General features: G+C 44.3%; 1 protein-coding gene across 3 annotated transcripts in view; it reads left to right on the top strand.

Annotated features, from left to right (window-relative positions):
- LOC137340211 (secernin-1-like) overlaps positions 1-15,726 on the top strand; it is a 107,220-nt gene that overhangs the window by 79,132 nt on the left and 12,362 nt on the right. For all 3 annotated transcript variants that reach the window (XM_068002635.1, XM_068002629.1, XM_068002619.1), the window contains exons 4-6: positions 2,242-2,444; positions 4,300-4,500; positions 11,711-11,867. In XM_068002635.1, coding sequence (XP_067858736.1) covers positions 2,242-2,444; positions 4,300-4,500; positions 11,711-11,867 — 561 coding nt within the window. The remainder of the gene's footprint in view (positions 1-2,241; positions 2,445-4,299; positions 4,501-11,710; positions 11,868-15,726) is intronic.

Below are 15,726 nucleotides of genomic sequence, written 5' to 3'. Positions count from 1 at the left end.
ACTGCTTTTACGTTGGTACAGTTTAAATTTGTGTTCTGGAAGAGCACAAAAATCCATGATACGAGTCTGTTGCAGGGATAAAGGAGCTGGATTTAGCAGCACAGGAGCCCAGAGCTAGCTCTCAGATTTCAAACAGCACCAATATAGAAGGAGCTTCCTGCGAGCTTCTGAGGCACAGGACTTGCGCAGTCAGCACCAAACCCAAACTAATCCCACTGGATTTGTTGAGACTGCCGGCGAGGAAGACTCATCTTTTACTGTGCCTTCCTAACTGCAACTGGTCTACATCGGCCCAGTAAATGCATCGAGTACCTCATTGTGACTGAAGTCATTGCTGTCAGTAGTTTGCACATATGCAATGGCCAAACAGTCACAGCTAGTCTGCACACATGCAGAAAGATCCTATAGTCCACCCTGAAAGATCCCAGTCTCCCATCAGCACATTCAACTGTTTATTAAAAGATTCCAGGGCTTTTGCCTCCATAACTCTATCTAGAAGTCTATTCCATATGTTGTTTATACTTAGTTTTGAAGAACAATTTCATGATATTAGTCCTAACTCTGCCTTTTGCTAGTTTTAACCCTGTGTCCACCTTGTCCTAGTGTTGTCACCATTTAGTTTGAAATGATGTTCTGGATTTACCTTTTCTACACGATTTGCTATCTAATATACTTCTTTGACAACCTTCTCGGACATTTTTTTAAAGGCTGAAAGGCTCAAGGTTTCTAATCTTTCCCGATAATTCAATGCTCTGATGCAAAGGATCAGTTTTCTGGCTCTCGCACTATCTCTAGGGCTGGAATGTCTCTCGTGCCTCATTTAAGCCTTGTTTCCTATATACTGGGACCTTCTGAGTATTGATTGATTCCTCGTAATGATTGTCAATGCTTCATAAATCTGTTTCCTTGCTTTTTTCTGTACTCTGAGAAAATGCCATCCATCCTGAGTATTTTAGCCTAAATAGGACTTCCCGTTCATTTATATTTAAGTCATTAATCCTACTTCCGTTATTACTATTTAAGGAGGGCATATTGCTTATGTATTCCCTAGTGAATGTTTGGAGGAAGTAATTATTTAGTATATATAGACAAGTGTATGCATATTTAACATGCAGGAGAGAGTTGTGAATTGATGGTGTTAGCCATGAGAAAGGCGTAGAAATTATGTTGAATGAGTAATTGTTTAAATAGAAGCTTTCTGGTTACCATACACATTGCTGTACCACGATTCCAGTCTTTAGACCTGTTTGCCAGTACCTGTGGGATGTCACTTTCTCTGCCAACTCAATTGTTTTCAACATTTAAATGTGCATATCACTCCAGCACGGCACAGAGCACTTTCCTTCCGAAGCTATCGTGACAATAGCAAGCTTGTTCTGCTTTGAGCCTGCTTACCTCAACCTCACACATTCTCTGACACACATACCAGTTTATCAAATCTTAAATGAAGCAAAACCATCCAGAGGAACCATACCAACTGGCCTGCTGGCTGGCATTGGGCACCATGCACCTCCTTCCTCAATGAGTGCTTGAGAGTGAATGATGCAATCCTCATTGCTTTACCCTCTGTTGTCAGTTTAATTCCCTCATTCCCCACCCCCCCCCATCCCTCCCCGTCCAACAAACCTCACCCAATCTCTTTGCAGGACCTGTAAAATCGATCCTCCATTGTGCCTTGTGAAACAAACAGAAAAATAAACATGTATTATGTTGAATAAACCAGTGGCATAAACAGAAATGTGTCAAGTTCCTGGTGGATATATCTATATCTATATATATATTTATCCAATAAAGGAATCTGATATAGATTCACAGACTATTTTATAATGTCTGCTTGTTGCATTAATATATTTAATGAGACCTTGACATGTATCATTTATTTATGAAACAAATGAATGTTTTAACTTGTGCAAAGAATGGAAACTGGATGGCACAGTGGATTAGCACACTGCTCTTCACTCTGAGTGGAACAATATCTAAAGACTCTGACATATTAAATGTTATGCCCTCAGGTTTGTGTTTTTTTTTAACCAATAGTTTCAAAGCTGCATCCTAATTTCCAAGGCCTGCTTTGCTTATAGCAGCACTGTTGAGAACAGCAAATTTTTAAAAAACAGCACTTTTTTGTAATTTATGCCTTCACAGGATGAAAGCCTTTCCCAGTAAGAATATTTTGTAGTAGCTCTTGGTGAAAACTAAATGTCAACCCTGTTTTACTGTATATTTGAATTTTTCTCACAGACTTGGTTTAGAAAGAGGTCCTACAGCAAGAGAGTCCTTGGATATCATGGTGTCCCTTTTAGAAGAGCATGGACAAGGTGGCAATTATTTTGAAGATGGAGACACACTCCACACATTCCACAATACATTTCTCATTGTGGACAGAACAGAAGCCTGGGTCTTGGAAACGGCTGGTAAATACTGGGCTGCTGAGAAAATCACAGGTTGGTAATTTTCTTTAGGGTTGATGACCAACATTGTGTAAAGACTAATGACAGTGGTGTGACTCCTCCATATAGCTTCAGTTTCCATTTGCCATTGAGTACTTGGCAGAAATATTGAGCAGAAAAAATCCATAAGAGATGGTCCAATCATGACATTTCAATTCAATATAAGTTAGCATACTAGACCACAACTATCCTTGAAAGCAAAACAATATTTGCTAAATTTGTCGGTTGGTGAGAAGATTGTACATCTTGCTGTTGGTATAATGCTCATAACCCCGAATAAGTACAGCATTCATACCATGTGATTAATTCCACTCTTTCCTCATTAAATGAATCGTGTTCTGAGTGTCAAAGCCATAAGTACAGGTTCCCCTACTTCCCTGAATTTCTGCCTTGCATCTTAAATCACTTTTGTCTTCAATCAAAGATGGCTGTGATAAAAAGACAACACTCGTACATAGAACACGCACCACTCTGCACTTCTATGGAGTACTTTTGTTAATGATGGCAGTTGGAAACCTAACAATAGCAGCATGTCCCTCAAATGGGGTTTTCATCGTTTGAATACATTAAGAAGTTGTCAGACACATATGATTGAAATCACGTCTTTTTTCCTTTAGCATTAATGGCACGTGCATTTTAATGCATTCCTTAACAAGTTTAGTGATGTGAGCTGTTAGGAATTACATTGACTTACATAGAATGTACAGCACAGAAACAGGTCATTCAGCCATACTGGTCTATGCCATGTTTATGCTCCACACAAGCCTCCTTCCACCCCTCGTCATCTAACCCTAGGAGCATAACCTTCTATTCCTTTCCCCCTCGTATTTATCTAGCTTCCCCTTAAATGATGGCCCTGTAGCCAAGTAAGTGGTTGTCTTAAGGTGTGCTTACACCACAACTTTAGCATCAGTGTGAAGTAATTTTTACTTTGTACCAATACTAAAGTAATAAAAGTGCCCAGGTGGTTTCGTGTCTTACTGAAACCTGAACTGCATTTACCAGTCTCAGACCATTAGCTGCAGTCTAAATGCACCTTACATTTCCAGTCTAAATTATGATTCACCAGTAGTAACATGATTTACAAAGTTACATAAAGTTGGATGCAGTTCTTTCCACAAATGTTTGTTCAATTTTTTCCTCATCAGTTGCTACAGATTTTGCTTTTGAAATTGATTGAGGTGAAAACCATGTTAATAGTCACTTCCAGCAGGGGTTGCTGAAAAGCAGTCAGGAGCAGGAGCTCTGCCTCTTTTCCTTTCTCTTCCCTAACCCTGAGGCACTAAGCTGACTGTAGAATCATAATCATCGTACACAGATTTAAGATAATTGACAAAAGAACCAGAGGGGAGATGAGAATTTTTTTATGCAGCGAGTTGTTATGATTTTGAATGCACTGTCTGAAAAAAAAAAGTGGTGGAAGCAGATTCAATAGTAACTTTCAAAAGGGAATTGGATATATGCTTGAAAAGGAAAGATTTGCAGGGCTATGAGGAAAGAGCATGGGAGTGGGACTAATTGGAAAGCTCTTTCAAAGTCCCGGCACAGGTACAAAGGGCCGAATGGTCTCCTTCTGTGCTGCATGATTCTTTGATTGTCCTAGATGAGATTGACTAACCACAGACTGGGATCGAACTTTCTTGGTTTCTATTCTGTGTGTAACACCTTCAAAAACTGGGAAACCAGAAAGCTTTTTGTAACAAGTTCAGATAATAAGAAGTAAATCTGGAGCAGTTTAAATCTATGGCTTAAAAATTCACAATAAATGCTAACTATTTTCATTACAAGAACCAGCCATTATAACAAAGTTTTTGAAATTAATTCATGCAAATATTTGTTTTGTTCATAGAGGGCTTGAGGAGCATTTGTAACCGATTGTCTATAACTACCAACATTGATGCAGAGCACCCTCAGCTTAGAAGTTATGCCCAGAGTCAAGGCTGGTGGAATGGAGAGGAGTTCAACTTTAGTGCAGTGTTCTCGCCACCAGCAGCAGATGAGGCCTTTGGTCACCACTGTGCCGGCAAAGAACTTCTACAGAAAGAAGCAGGTGGGTGAGAGCCTTGCAAAGGGGCTTTTAGGATTGGGAACTATTTCTTCAATGTAGCATAGTTTACATTCTGTGGGGTAGTTAGGACTTACAAAGTAATAACTGGGTTGTGGATCATTTAAGAAATCAATTGAGTGTTGAGAGCTGCTTAACTTACGAGCGTCATGGGTGCAATTAAGTTACGTTGATAAAACATAGTTCTCTTCCACCTGGTCTAAAGCACCGAGCAGCCCTCGATACCTATTTTATACAGGTGAGAGGAGGAAACCATGCAAATGAGGCATACCAAACAACACTTCTGCAGATGCAATGGCGCTGCATAATATGTACCTTTCTTCCATCTCTGAACTTTGTTTCCTGCAACAAAAACAATTGCGATGTCAGCTGCTGCAGGCCTTTACATCCCGCAGCAGCACATTATTTTTTGCTCCCATTCAGGGGCTTTTTTGACACCTGGAGCTCACCAAAAATTAGAGAGGTGTCAACACTAGTGCAGGCGTGAATTGAACTCACATCTGACTGAACTCACACCAGGTTAGAAAATTCAGGTTGGAATGTTGCCAAAATATTTAATCAGAAGGGCTGTCGAGGCTGAGCCTGATCCAGTCCTCACCAAGTGTACGCCAAGATCAGTGGAAAGTAATCGAGAGCAGGAACCATGACTGATCGATTTTTCTAGCCTGGGGACATTGAACCAATTGTACTGATGCCACTACTAACCCTGCTGAGGACATCTAACTTAGTTCAAGCCAGGGATCAAATCTGGAAGAGTCCAGGTCTATATAATTTAATATCATTCCATGTACTGCATTTAATTGCTACAATTCTGGCTTTTCTCCAAAACTTTTTACTTACCAAACCATATGTGTGTATGTGTGAGATGCTAACTTGGACACAGTTAATTGCTTATTGGAGAATAATTAGGATGCCCACCATATTCTCTTAGTACCCAGTATGGCAGAACAGACCACTGTGGAGGGTAAAACTACTCTCCTGATTTATTTACAGATAGCATAATACACAGAAACAGAAAAACATAAGCAGAAACTAAATCATACAAATTAAATGAATTGAAATTGGTCCATCAGGGGCTATTACATCCTTTTCAGAAAAGTTGCTGCTGTACAATCTCTTGGTATGTAACAATTTCTTTGTACAAAACAGCGGAGCTGTTGCACGTAGAATACATGTGCCATATGCAGTTACTGAAATCAGGAGAGTAATTTTAACTCCCAAGAATGGGTAGGTTGAGAGGTTAAAGTGTCAGCTTTTTGAAGCGAGACCACGTCCACGCGTTTGACCCAGGCGTGTTAAGATGCAGTGCGCGCAACAGACAACCGGAAGTCCCACCGGCACTTAAAGCTGGCAGGCTGATATTTAAAGGGCCAATTTAGATACTTGAAAGACTTAAGGTGATTCATTTTTTGTGGATTCTGAAATAGAAACGAATTTAACTTCTGAATGTGTCTCCCGTGACTTCTGAAACGTGCCGTAGGAACAGAGGCGTTGTTGCAGCCGAAGCTTATTTGGCCCTTTAAACCAGTGATTGACATATCTCAATAAAAAGTGAAGTATTGCAACATAGCACTCCATTCTCTCAGGCAAACCTTTGGCTGGGAGTTCTTTATTTAGACAGATTGTATTCACACAAATTTACCTACATTTTGGAGCCCTTCAACTGACAGCACCAGGATGCGGGCTGCAATAGATGTATTCCACAGTACACCCGAGGAAGAGGCACATCTCCATCCGCAGCTGGCATGTCATTTAGTTCTGGGATCTGCAGGTGCACAACAAGCACCTGGAGAAGAGCAGAGAGGGGACCAACAGAGGGGCCAAGATCGCAGGAAGCACTAACTACATGAGCGGGTTTTCAGGCAGAGGCTGAGCTTCCTGGACCTCTCTGAGGAACAGTGCCTATACAGGCTCAGATTGAGTAGCCAGGTGATCACAGATATCTGCATGCTCCTTCATGAAGAGCTGCTCCCGGCTAGGCCTGGTGGCTACACATTGCCCGTCGCAGTTAAAGTCACCACTACCTTCAATTTCTTCACTTCCGGATCCTTTCAGGGTGCCACCGATGACATCTCCAGGGTGTGTCAGTCGTCGGCACATAAGTGTACACATCAGGTGACAGATGGATAGTTTTCCAGGGCATTCGACTACATCAGTGATGACATCAGCCAGACTGAAAGGGCAGTGGGTTTCATCTCCCTAGCTGGCTTCCCACGGGTGCAGGGCACAATTGATTGCACACACATAGCAACCCGACGACCTCCATATGAGCCAGGACTGTTCATAAATCGAAAGGGATATCACTCCATCAACGCACAGCTGGTGTGCGACCACCGGAGGAGGTTTCTGCAGGTGTATGCCAGATTCCCTGGTAGCTGCCATAATGCCTTCATTTTGCGAGAGTTCAACATCCTGGACCTCTTCCACACAGAAGACAGTCTTAAGGGCCGGCTCCTTGGAGACAAGGGATACTCCCTGTAGACATGGCTCATGACACCTGTGAGAAACCCCACCAACGAGGCACATCAGCGGTACAACCAGAGCCGCATTACCACCAGGTCTGCCATTGAGCAAGCCGTAGGAATGGTGACGTTGCGCTTCAGGTGCCTGGATCGATCGGGGGGATCCCTTCAGTACTTACCAGCGAGGGTGTGCAGAATATTCATTGTGTGCTGTGTCCTGCACTACATCACTCAACAGAGAGGGTTACAGGTGGGGGAGGTTGAATGCGCTCATCAAGCATCCTGTGCTGGCGGCAACATTGAAGAGGAGGAGGTGGAAATTAAGATGGGGAAACCATCGCCACAACAGCGGCGCACAATGCTGCCCTTGATGCCAGGGGTTCCCTCGCCTCTAACAGGTTCTCATCATGAGATCTGCAAATTGAAGACTTTGTTACAGACAGCCTCAGTAGCTCAACTACCACCAGCAACACCGCCCCCGCCACCTCTGTTTGCACAAAACAGTCCCTCAACCACACATACACCTATTGCACATGCGCCCAATGGGTGGCATCTTGTCTTGGTATTCATGATGAAGCACATGATAGGGCGATTTCACAAAAGGGACTCAGTAACGGGCAAGATGTGGTAGTGGTGGTGAGAATTACTTAATGTGATACAAAGGGGAAAAAAAACATAAATTAACGAAATGACTTTTCGTCAGACACCCTTGTGCAAGCACTTGGTGAATTACAATACCTTCGCCTTTCTCTTTCTACCACTGGGTGCACCCCCTGTGGTTTCAGCAGAGGTAGTGGCAGGCTGCTCAGATTCCTGCCCTGACTGCTGAGATGCTTTTGGCCTACGATCTCTGGGTTTTGGAGCCAGTGAGGGCCCTGCCATCTCCACCTGTGCACCTCCGACTCGGCCATTGGGAGAGGAGGCAGCATTATTTTTTTTATTCGTTCATGGGATGTGGGCGTCGCTGGCGAGGCCGGCATTTATTGCCCATCCCTAATTGCCCTTGAGAAGGTGATGGTGAGCCGCCTTCTTGAACCGCTGCAATCCGTGTGGTGAGGGTTCTCCCACAGTGCTGTTAGGAAGGGAGTTCCAGGATTTTGACCTAGCGACGATGAAGGAACGGTGATATATTTCCAAGTCGGGATGGTGTGTGACTTGGAGGGGAACGTGAAGGTGGTGTTGTTCCCATGTACCTGCTGCTCTTGTCCTTCTAGGTGGTAGAGGTCGCGGGTTTGGGAGGTGCTGTCGAAGAAGCCTTGGCGAGTTGCTGCAGTGCATCCTGTGGATGGCCACTGTGCGCCGGTGGTGAAGGGAGTGAGTGTTTAGGGTGGTGGATGGGGTTCCAATCAAGCGGGCTGCTTTGTCCTGGATGTTGTTGGAGCTGCACTCATCCAAGCAAGTGGAGAGTATTCCATTACACTCCTGACTTGTGCCTTGTAGATGGTGGAAAGGCTTTAGGGAGTCAGGAGGTGAGTCACTCGCCGCAGAATACCCAGCCTCTGACCTGCTCTTGGGTACTGGTTGAGGTGGGGGTGGGGGGGGGCGCTTTGAGTGGAGCCCATACTTCCATGTCCCCTTTCGCCATCATCCTTCTCCCAGGCCAGCATAACATCACTCCCACCACTCTGCTGGCCAGCAGGCTAGTGAGCAGATGTGCCATGTTCTAAGGCCATGGCTGATATATCTGTCTGCCTGTTTAAGGCGGCAAACATGTTTACATCGAGAGTGCGCCCACCGTTGTCATAGCCTGCATGGACTCATTAGAGAGCCTGCTTGAAGCTCAATGGAGGATAGCATTCTCTCCATGGCAGACATTCCCACACTTACCAGCACTCTACCAGCAATGGAGTTGGCCTCCTCCATCCTCTCCGCTAATGTGGAAAGTGTGTGTGGCACGTTTTCCAGTACCCCTCAAAGGTGCAGCTGTACCTCTATCATTCTTAATCTCAACAATGGCCTCCAGGGTTCAGCATCTGTGTCCAGCTGAGCAGAGCTTGGAGAGGAGTGCACCCCCCGACATGGACTCTTCACAGCTGCCCCTGCCACCAGTGCCTGCTCATGCTCACTTGTAAGTGGTGAATCACCAGGTGATAACCCAACTATCTGGCCAACAGGACCCACCAAAGTGCCAGTACCTGTGCTGGTACGTGGCTGTATGTCCTGTGACAGTGCACCCTCAGAAGGATTGAGGTCCTCTGAGGAATTGCCGCCTTCCATCGCGGCTGATCCTTGAATCCGTGAAGGCCCTGGAAGATAACAGAAACCATTATTAATTATTCATTGGAAAAGTGACAATCTTTCCAGTGAGCATACTGAGGTGTGGAACAGTTCAATCATTGATAACATCAATTCATCATGTGTGTGAAGGATGTTAACATTCTGTCACCAGCCATCTGTGGGTGGCCAGTCTCTCCATCTCTGGCCAGGCATTTAACCATGCAACTGATGGCCATCACTTCCTCCTCTGCATCTGTCAGCTGGACTCTTTGTGGTGGCCTGCCTCCAATTCCAGTCCCCTCTTGCATTTTGCACCCTCCTCCTACAAGAGGAGAAAGAACAGACCTGTGAGTGACTGGCGGTGATGTCTTCACCCAATGGATGCATTGCTTTGGCTGAGGCTGACATTGAAACAGATGCATCAGAGGGTGAGTATCAGACAGATGTATCGCATTGCATCAGGATTGGGGTGAGTGGGAGTGGTGGGTTCACAAATGGGGAGATGAGGAAGTACATAAAAAGTAAAGGTTAGTTGATGATGAAACTTAAGTGAGTGTGAGGAGTGATGTGATGGAGTAGCCTTACCAACACAGAGTGAGAGTGGGGTCGGGGGGGGGGGCTTCTTTTCACAGGATGTGGGTGAATCAGCAAATGTACTCATTTTTCCTGACCTGATTAAATCATTAAACAGCTTCCTGCACTGAACCCAGGACCTGGGCATCGTGCTCCTGCTGCTTAGCTCCTCTGCCACATCCAGCAACGCTGCCTTAGTGACAGAAGCAGGTATCTTCTTCTTGACAGCTGGGTACAGTACATCCCTCCTGCTTCTCACACCAGCCAGTTGCACCTCAAGGGAAGCATCACTGAACCTGGGTGCTGCCTTGGCTCTGTGTTGCTCCTTTCTCCTTCAAAATCCATTTTTGCACTGGTCCTTTAAATACTCCAGTTAACAGCACGTCATTCGGGTGCGCAGTACGCCCGCTGTGCGGCTTGGTGACACGAAACCTGGCAGTAAAATTAAGTGCCTTCAATTCAGTTGCGATCGCTCAAACCGACACACTCAAATTATTTCTGGGTTTCCCATGCAACTAATTACCCACCTGCTGAGTTCCCGCTGCCATGCTAAAATTATGCCCCAGATGTCTTTACTAGATCTAAAGACCACTGAAAACATGTTTTGCATAGCAATCATGATCAGAGGCACAGTGTCGCAAAAATGGTCCTATGGACTGCTACTGAGTGGTCAAACATTCATTGTTTGAGTTACTAGTGTCTACTGAATACACTTCACATCTATTTCAAAATACTTTTATCATAATTTTCTATTTAACATCCTTGTCTGATCCATGCAGATGTAGTATCACCTACTTCCATTTTGAAACTTAGTGAATGAAAAGAGAATAATCTCCATTTTAAATCCCAGCTATTTTAAAACCATGTAAAACCAAAGATGCACAAATGTCCATTTGTTGCAAAGTATTTACCTACTGACCCATTTGGGAGCTCCTTGTACCTTTTCAATTTTTGTTTCAAGTAATAACATTTAGTCCATATTGTCTCTTTTGTGGTGTCCGGTGCCGTATGATATTAATTAAGATTGCTCGTGCCTCATGCTGGTGGTGTGGTGGGCGTTTCCCTCCTGCTACGGACCCGCACACCCATCCCAGATTAAATTAGGGGCTATAATATCTACAGTAATTTGAGAGAATGGGAAAATAATTCCTTTTTATCGGGCTCTCTTTCTCTCATTCCCTCTCTCTCTCTCCCTGTCCCCCCCCTCCCAATCCTTCTTCTCTCCCTGTTCCTCCCCCCCCCCCCACCCCGTCCTTCTCTCCCTGTTCCTCCCCCCCCCACCCCGCCCCGTCCTTCTCTCCCTGTCTCCCCCACTGTCCTCCTTCTCTCCCTGTCCTCCCCCCCCGTCCTCCTCCTCCTCTCCCTGTGTCCTCCCCCCATCCTCCTCCTTCTCTCCCTGTCCTCCCCCCGTCCTCCTCCTTCTCTCCCTGTGTCCTCTCCCGGTGGTCCTCCTTCTCTCCCTGTGTCCTCCCCCCGTCCTCCTTCTTCTCTCCCTGTGTCCCCCCCGCCCCCCCCCCCCCCCCCCCCGTTCTCCTTCTCTCCCTGTCTCCCCCTCTCCCATGGCGCATTTTCAGCCTGGATAAAATAAATGGTTCCCTTTTAATGGGAAGGTTTGCACTGTAAGATTCATTGTATTGTAAGATTCTGTGTTTACTGGTGTGTCATATGCAATATTGTGAACCTGCCCCCAGTAACACAATCCCTGTGTATTATAAAATATATGGGGTAATTTTCCATGGGTGTGAAAGTAGAAAATCTGCTCTATAGAGCAAATGTTTTGTATAGTTCTGTATTAATACAATATATTAGTAACTTCAGTGATATTAGCAGAGCCTGTACATTTCTCACAGTATAGTAATTGTAGATTCTGGATTTGTTTTTGAATTGTCATGTGGTAATGACTATTTCAGCTCACTGTCAGTTTTTGATTACCCTGTCACTAGGAAATATCACTATACAAACAATGATTGAAGTGCTGCGTGACAAAGACAACATGGATCTGAATCCTTTCCTCATCACAGGGAGCATGGTGTCCATCCTGCCTCAGAGCAGCAGCTCATCTTGTATCCACTTCTTCACGGCCACTCCTGATCCTGCGAGGTTTGTCCTACATTACCAAGTCAGTTGCTGACCTTGAGTGAAGGGTCTTAGATATAACTAAATGACTTTATTCCACAAGTGCACTTACATAGTCTGTTGAAGTTATTTATTTTTTTCAGATGAATAAGTATTGGGCTCCTCCGATGGCTCAACAAGTTTACACATTGAGGAGCTGAGCCAAACAGACAAGGAAGGTCCCCGGTTCAGTATCCCGGTTTAGGTGGTAGGAGCTTTGACTGGCCTCAGCATCCTTGGATTAGTGAGGGGAAAACTAGCCAGGATTCCTGCTACTGAATGCTATCCCCTCCTGGAACTGTGTTGTAAGGATGGAATCAGGATTAGGTGTGAGGCCTGCCAATGATCAAACAGCCAGCTGATGCTCACTGTCTAGATCTACTTGAATTGTGGCTGCTTGACAAGGTACTGGTGGGGCACTGGTAGAACTGTACTGCCTGAAGGAGAAGCTGTGGAGGCTGAGTCATTGAATACATTCAAGGCTGAGTTAGACAAATTTTTGATAAGCAAGGGAGTCAAAAGATATGGGGAAAAGGCAGGAAAGTGGAGTTGAGGTAAAAATCAGATCAGCCATGATCTCATTGAATGGTGGAGCAGGCTCGAGGGGCCGAATGGCCAACTCCTGCTCCTACCTCTTATGGTCTAAGAGATGGGGAGGAAGGAGGGAAAAAGGCCATTGTGAATTCCACAAAAAAAAACAAGCTACCAAGAAAGGAGAAAAATTGGCAAGGAATAAATAACAATTTTTAACCATCTGTCTTTGCATCTATGTACGATATTTGCATATTTTGAAAATGCACATAGTCTCCAAATGAGTACATGAGATCAATTGAATGCAGTGTCGTCAAAATTCAGTTTCCAGAACACAGCTGGATATTTAATCCTGACACATATGCATTAACTAATTGGCTGGTAAAGGATGGAAATTATGTTTGCTTCACTGTAAGGTCAGTGGCCACCTCCCTATACTGAACCTATTTTTTAAAATCATGTGGTATTTTGTATTCATTCTGCATCCTCCACGCTGCAAGATTATATAGCCCAGTCTACTAGATTCTGGAGAAACCATGGCCTGGCCGCTAGGGGCGCAATCGGGAAACTGCGACTGGAATGCGCTGGACACTGCGCCGGTTTTGCAGAGCTGAAGTTACGCCCAAGTTTCTGTGCAAACTCATTTGCATAAGCCCGAACGTAAAGTCTTCCGTGATTCGGCACAATGGGTCCTCAAGATGACTGAATTTAAACTTAAAATATGTTGAAGTAATTGCTGCAGCTGAAGAAACAGGCCAATCAGTGGTGTCAATTGACTGCTGATCACAAGTCTTGTGGACCAAGGGGCAGATCAATTGACTGAATTTGAACTCATTTAAACTGAATTTTAACTAATTGTAGCATTAGTATGAGAAACAGACCTCAGTGAGGCTTCAATTGACTGCTGGTCATTAACGATGTATTAATATGCCTTTCTGGGTACGATGTGATGAACATGCCCCCCCCCACCCGAACAACAACTGTCAGATCATTTTTTACCCACCAAAAGGTTCTTTCCTCCCCACATCAGACCTCATCTTCAAAAGTACAGAACACATACTCTACATGAGTGGGTTAGATTAGACAGAGTATCAAACATTTGGTTAATTAATCCAGTTTGTCAGTTTTTGTTTTATTTTTCCAGTTTCCCAGGAGCCTAAGGTGTCGCTACTGGCAACAAACCCCTAGAAAATACACTAACGTGCTCTATTCATACAAAAATAAAGAAAATCCAAGCTCTTTAGGCTGTATAGTAACACTAGCAACCAATCCTATCCTCCCTGGATGGCTCTATAGCGCCTAAATAAATTAGTCGTAAACAAGATTAATAGCACGCAAGGGCCTTAGGCCCAAATTGGAATTTTATACTCAGCACAGTGAGCCCCAACTGGGCGGTGGTTGTAAAGTACATCCTTGACCCTGAACTTGTAAAATACAACAACTGCATCAAAAGCAAACTAAATGCCTCCATTGCTTGGACCGCATGTCTACACCAACATCTGTCAGAGTTCCAAATGCAACAGTCCATTCATGATTGCTGGCACAATCATTGTATAAAATGCAACAACGCCACCACTTGCCAAATTTTGTTTCAGCTTCAAGAAATGTTTCCATAATGACTGGCTGCACCATTTTATTTAGAAGAAAATAGACAAGCACAGTAAGCCTAAATCAGATTTGCCCAGTCACAAATCACTGAACACACATCCTCACCAACCTGTGCTTGAGGACTGCATGCGCCTCTTGGTGCAGGAAGTAACACGTCAAGCTCTGTACGCTTGTTTCAGGAATTTTGTCCTTTTGATCCACGGACTGAATGGTTGTGTTTAGCATCATTCCTATAGGAGCTACAAATACCCTTTAAGAGGTAATATTTTCAGTAGACAGCTAGTGAATTTGCTGGAAACTTTTAAGAAAAACTAGCAGAACATGCATCTTACAGGCTGTAACTAGTGTGGCCGCAAGGATCAGTGCTTGGGCCTCTGCTATTTACAGTCTATATTAATGACTTAGATGAAGGGACTGATTGTAATGTATCCAAGTTTGCTGCTGATACAAAGCTAGGTGGGAAAGTAAGCTGTGAGGAGGACACAGAGTCTACAAAGGGATATAGACAGGTTAAATGAACGGGCAAGATGGTGGCAGATGGGATATAATTTAGGAAAATGTGAGGTTATTCACTTTGGTAGGAAGAATAGAAAAACAAAATATTTTTTAAATGGTGAGAAACTATTAAATGTTGGTGTTCAGAGGGATATGGGTGTCCTTGTACACAAAATATAGCAAGTTAACATGTAGGTACAGTAAGCAATTAGAAAGGCAAATTGTGTGTTGGCCTTTACTGCTAGGGTTTGGAGTACAAGAGTAAGGAAGTCTTGCTGCAATTGTACAGGGCTTTGGAGAGACCACTCCTGGAGTACTGTGTACAGTTTTGGTCTCCATGCCTAAGGAAGAATATACTTGTCTTAGAGGCAGTGCAACGAAGGTTCATTAGATTCATTCCTGGGATGAGAGGGTTGACCTATGAGGAGAGATTGAGTAGAATGGGCCTCTATTCTCTGGAGTTTAGAAGAATGAGAGGTGATCTAATTGAAACATATAAGATTCTGAGGGGGCTTAACAGGGTAGATGCTGAGAGGTTGTTTCCTCTGGTTGTAGAGTCTAGAACTAGGGGGCATAGTCTCAGGATAATGGGTCGGCCATTTAGGACTGAGATGAGGAGAAATTTCTTCACTCAGGGTTGTGAATCTTTGGAATTCTCTATCCCAGAGGGCTGTGAATGTTCGGTCGTTGAGTATATTCAAGACTGAGATTGATAGATTTTTGGATTCTAAGGGAATCAAGGGGTATGGGGATCAGGCAGAAAAGTGGAGTTGAGGTTGAAGATCAGCCATGATCTCATTGCATGGCAGAGCAGGCTCGTGGGGTCGTATGGCGTACTCCTGCTCCTATTTCTCTTATTCTTATGTTCTTGTGCTAGGCTTGGCTATGAAAACAAAGATCCCTTGGTTAGGGGCACCTCTCACTTAGCTGTCAGAGTACAGCAAATCCCAACTTTTTCTGGCATTCCGGGCCCCCGGATCATATATCCCAGAATATCAAATGTCTTTCTCATGGTTGGCTCTATCCAGCACTCTAGTCAGGCATCCTACTGTGGATCTGGAATATCTTGGGTCTCTCATCAATGATTCACCTGATGTTCCTCTATCAGATGGGATCCCGGTAAGGGGCTACTTTGTGGCTGTGTGGTGAAGTACCACTATGGATTCATGGGTCCTATAAGGTTATCTTCACAATCACCCCTCCAAGATTT

This window comes from Heptranchias perlo, chromosome 2 (assembly GCF_035084215.1).
Source record: "Heptranchias perlo isolate sHepPer1 chromosome 2, sHepPer1.hap1, whole genome shotgun sequence".
Lineage (NCBI taxonomy): Eukaryota > Metazoa > Chordata > Chondrichthyes > Hexanchiformes > Hexanchidae > Heptranchias > Heptranchias perlo.
The sequence above is the reverse complement of the archived record's forward strand: the minus strand, read 5'-3'. Positions and strand labels throughout refer to the sequence as shown.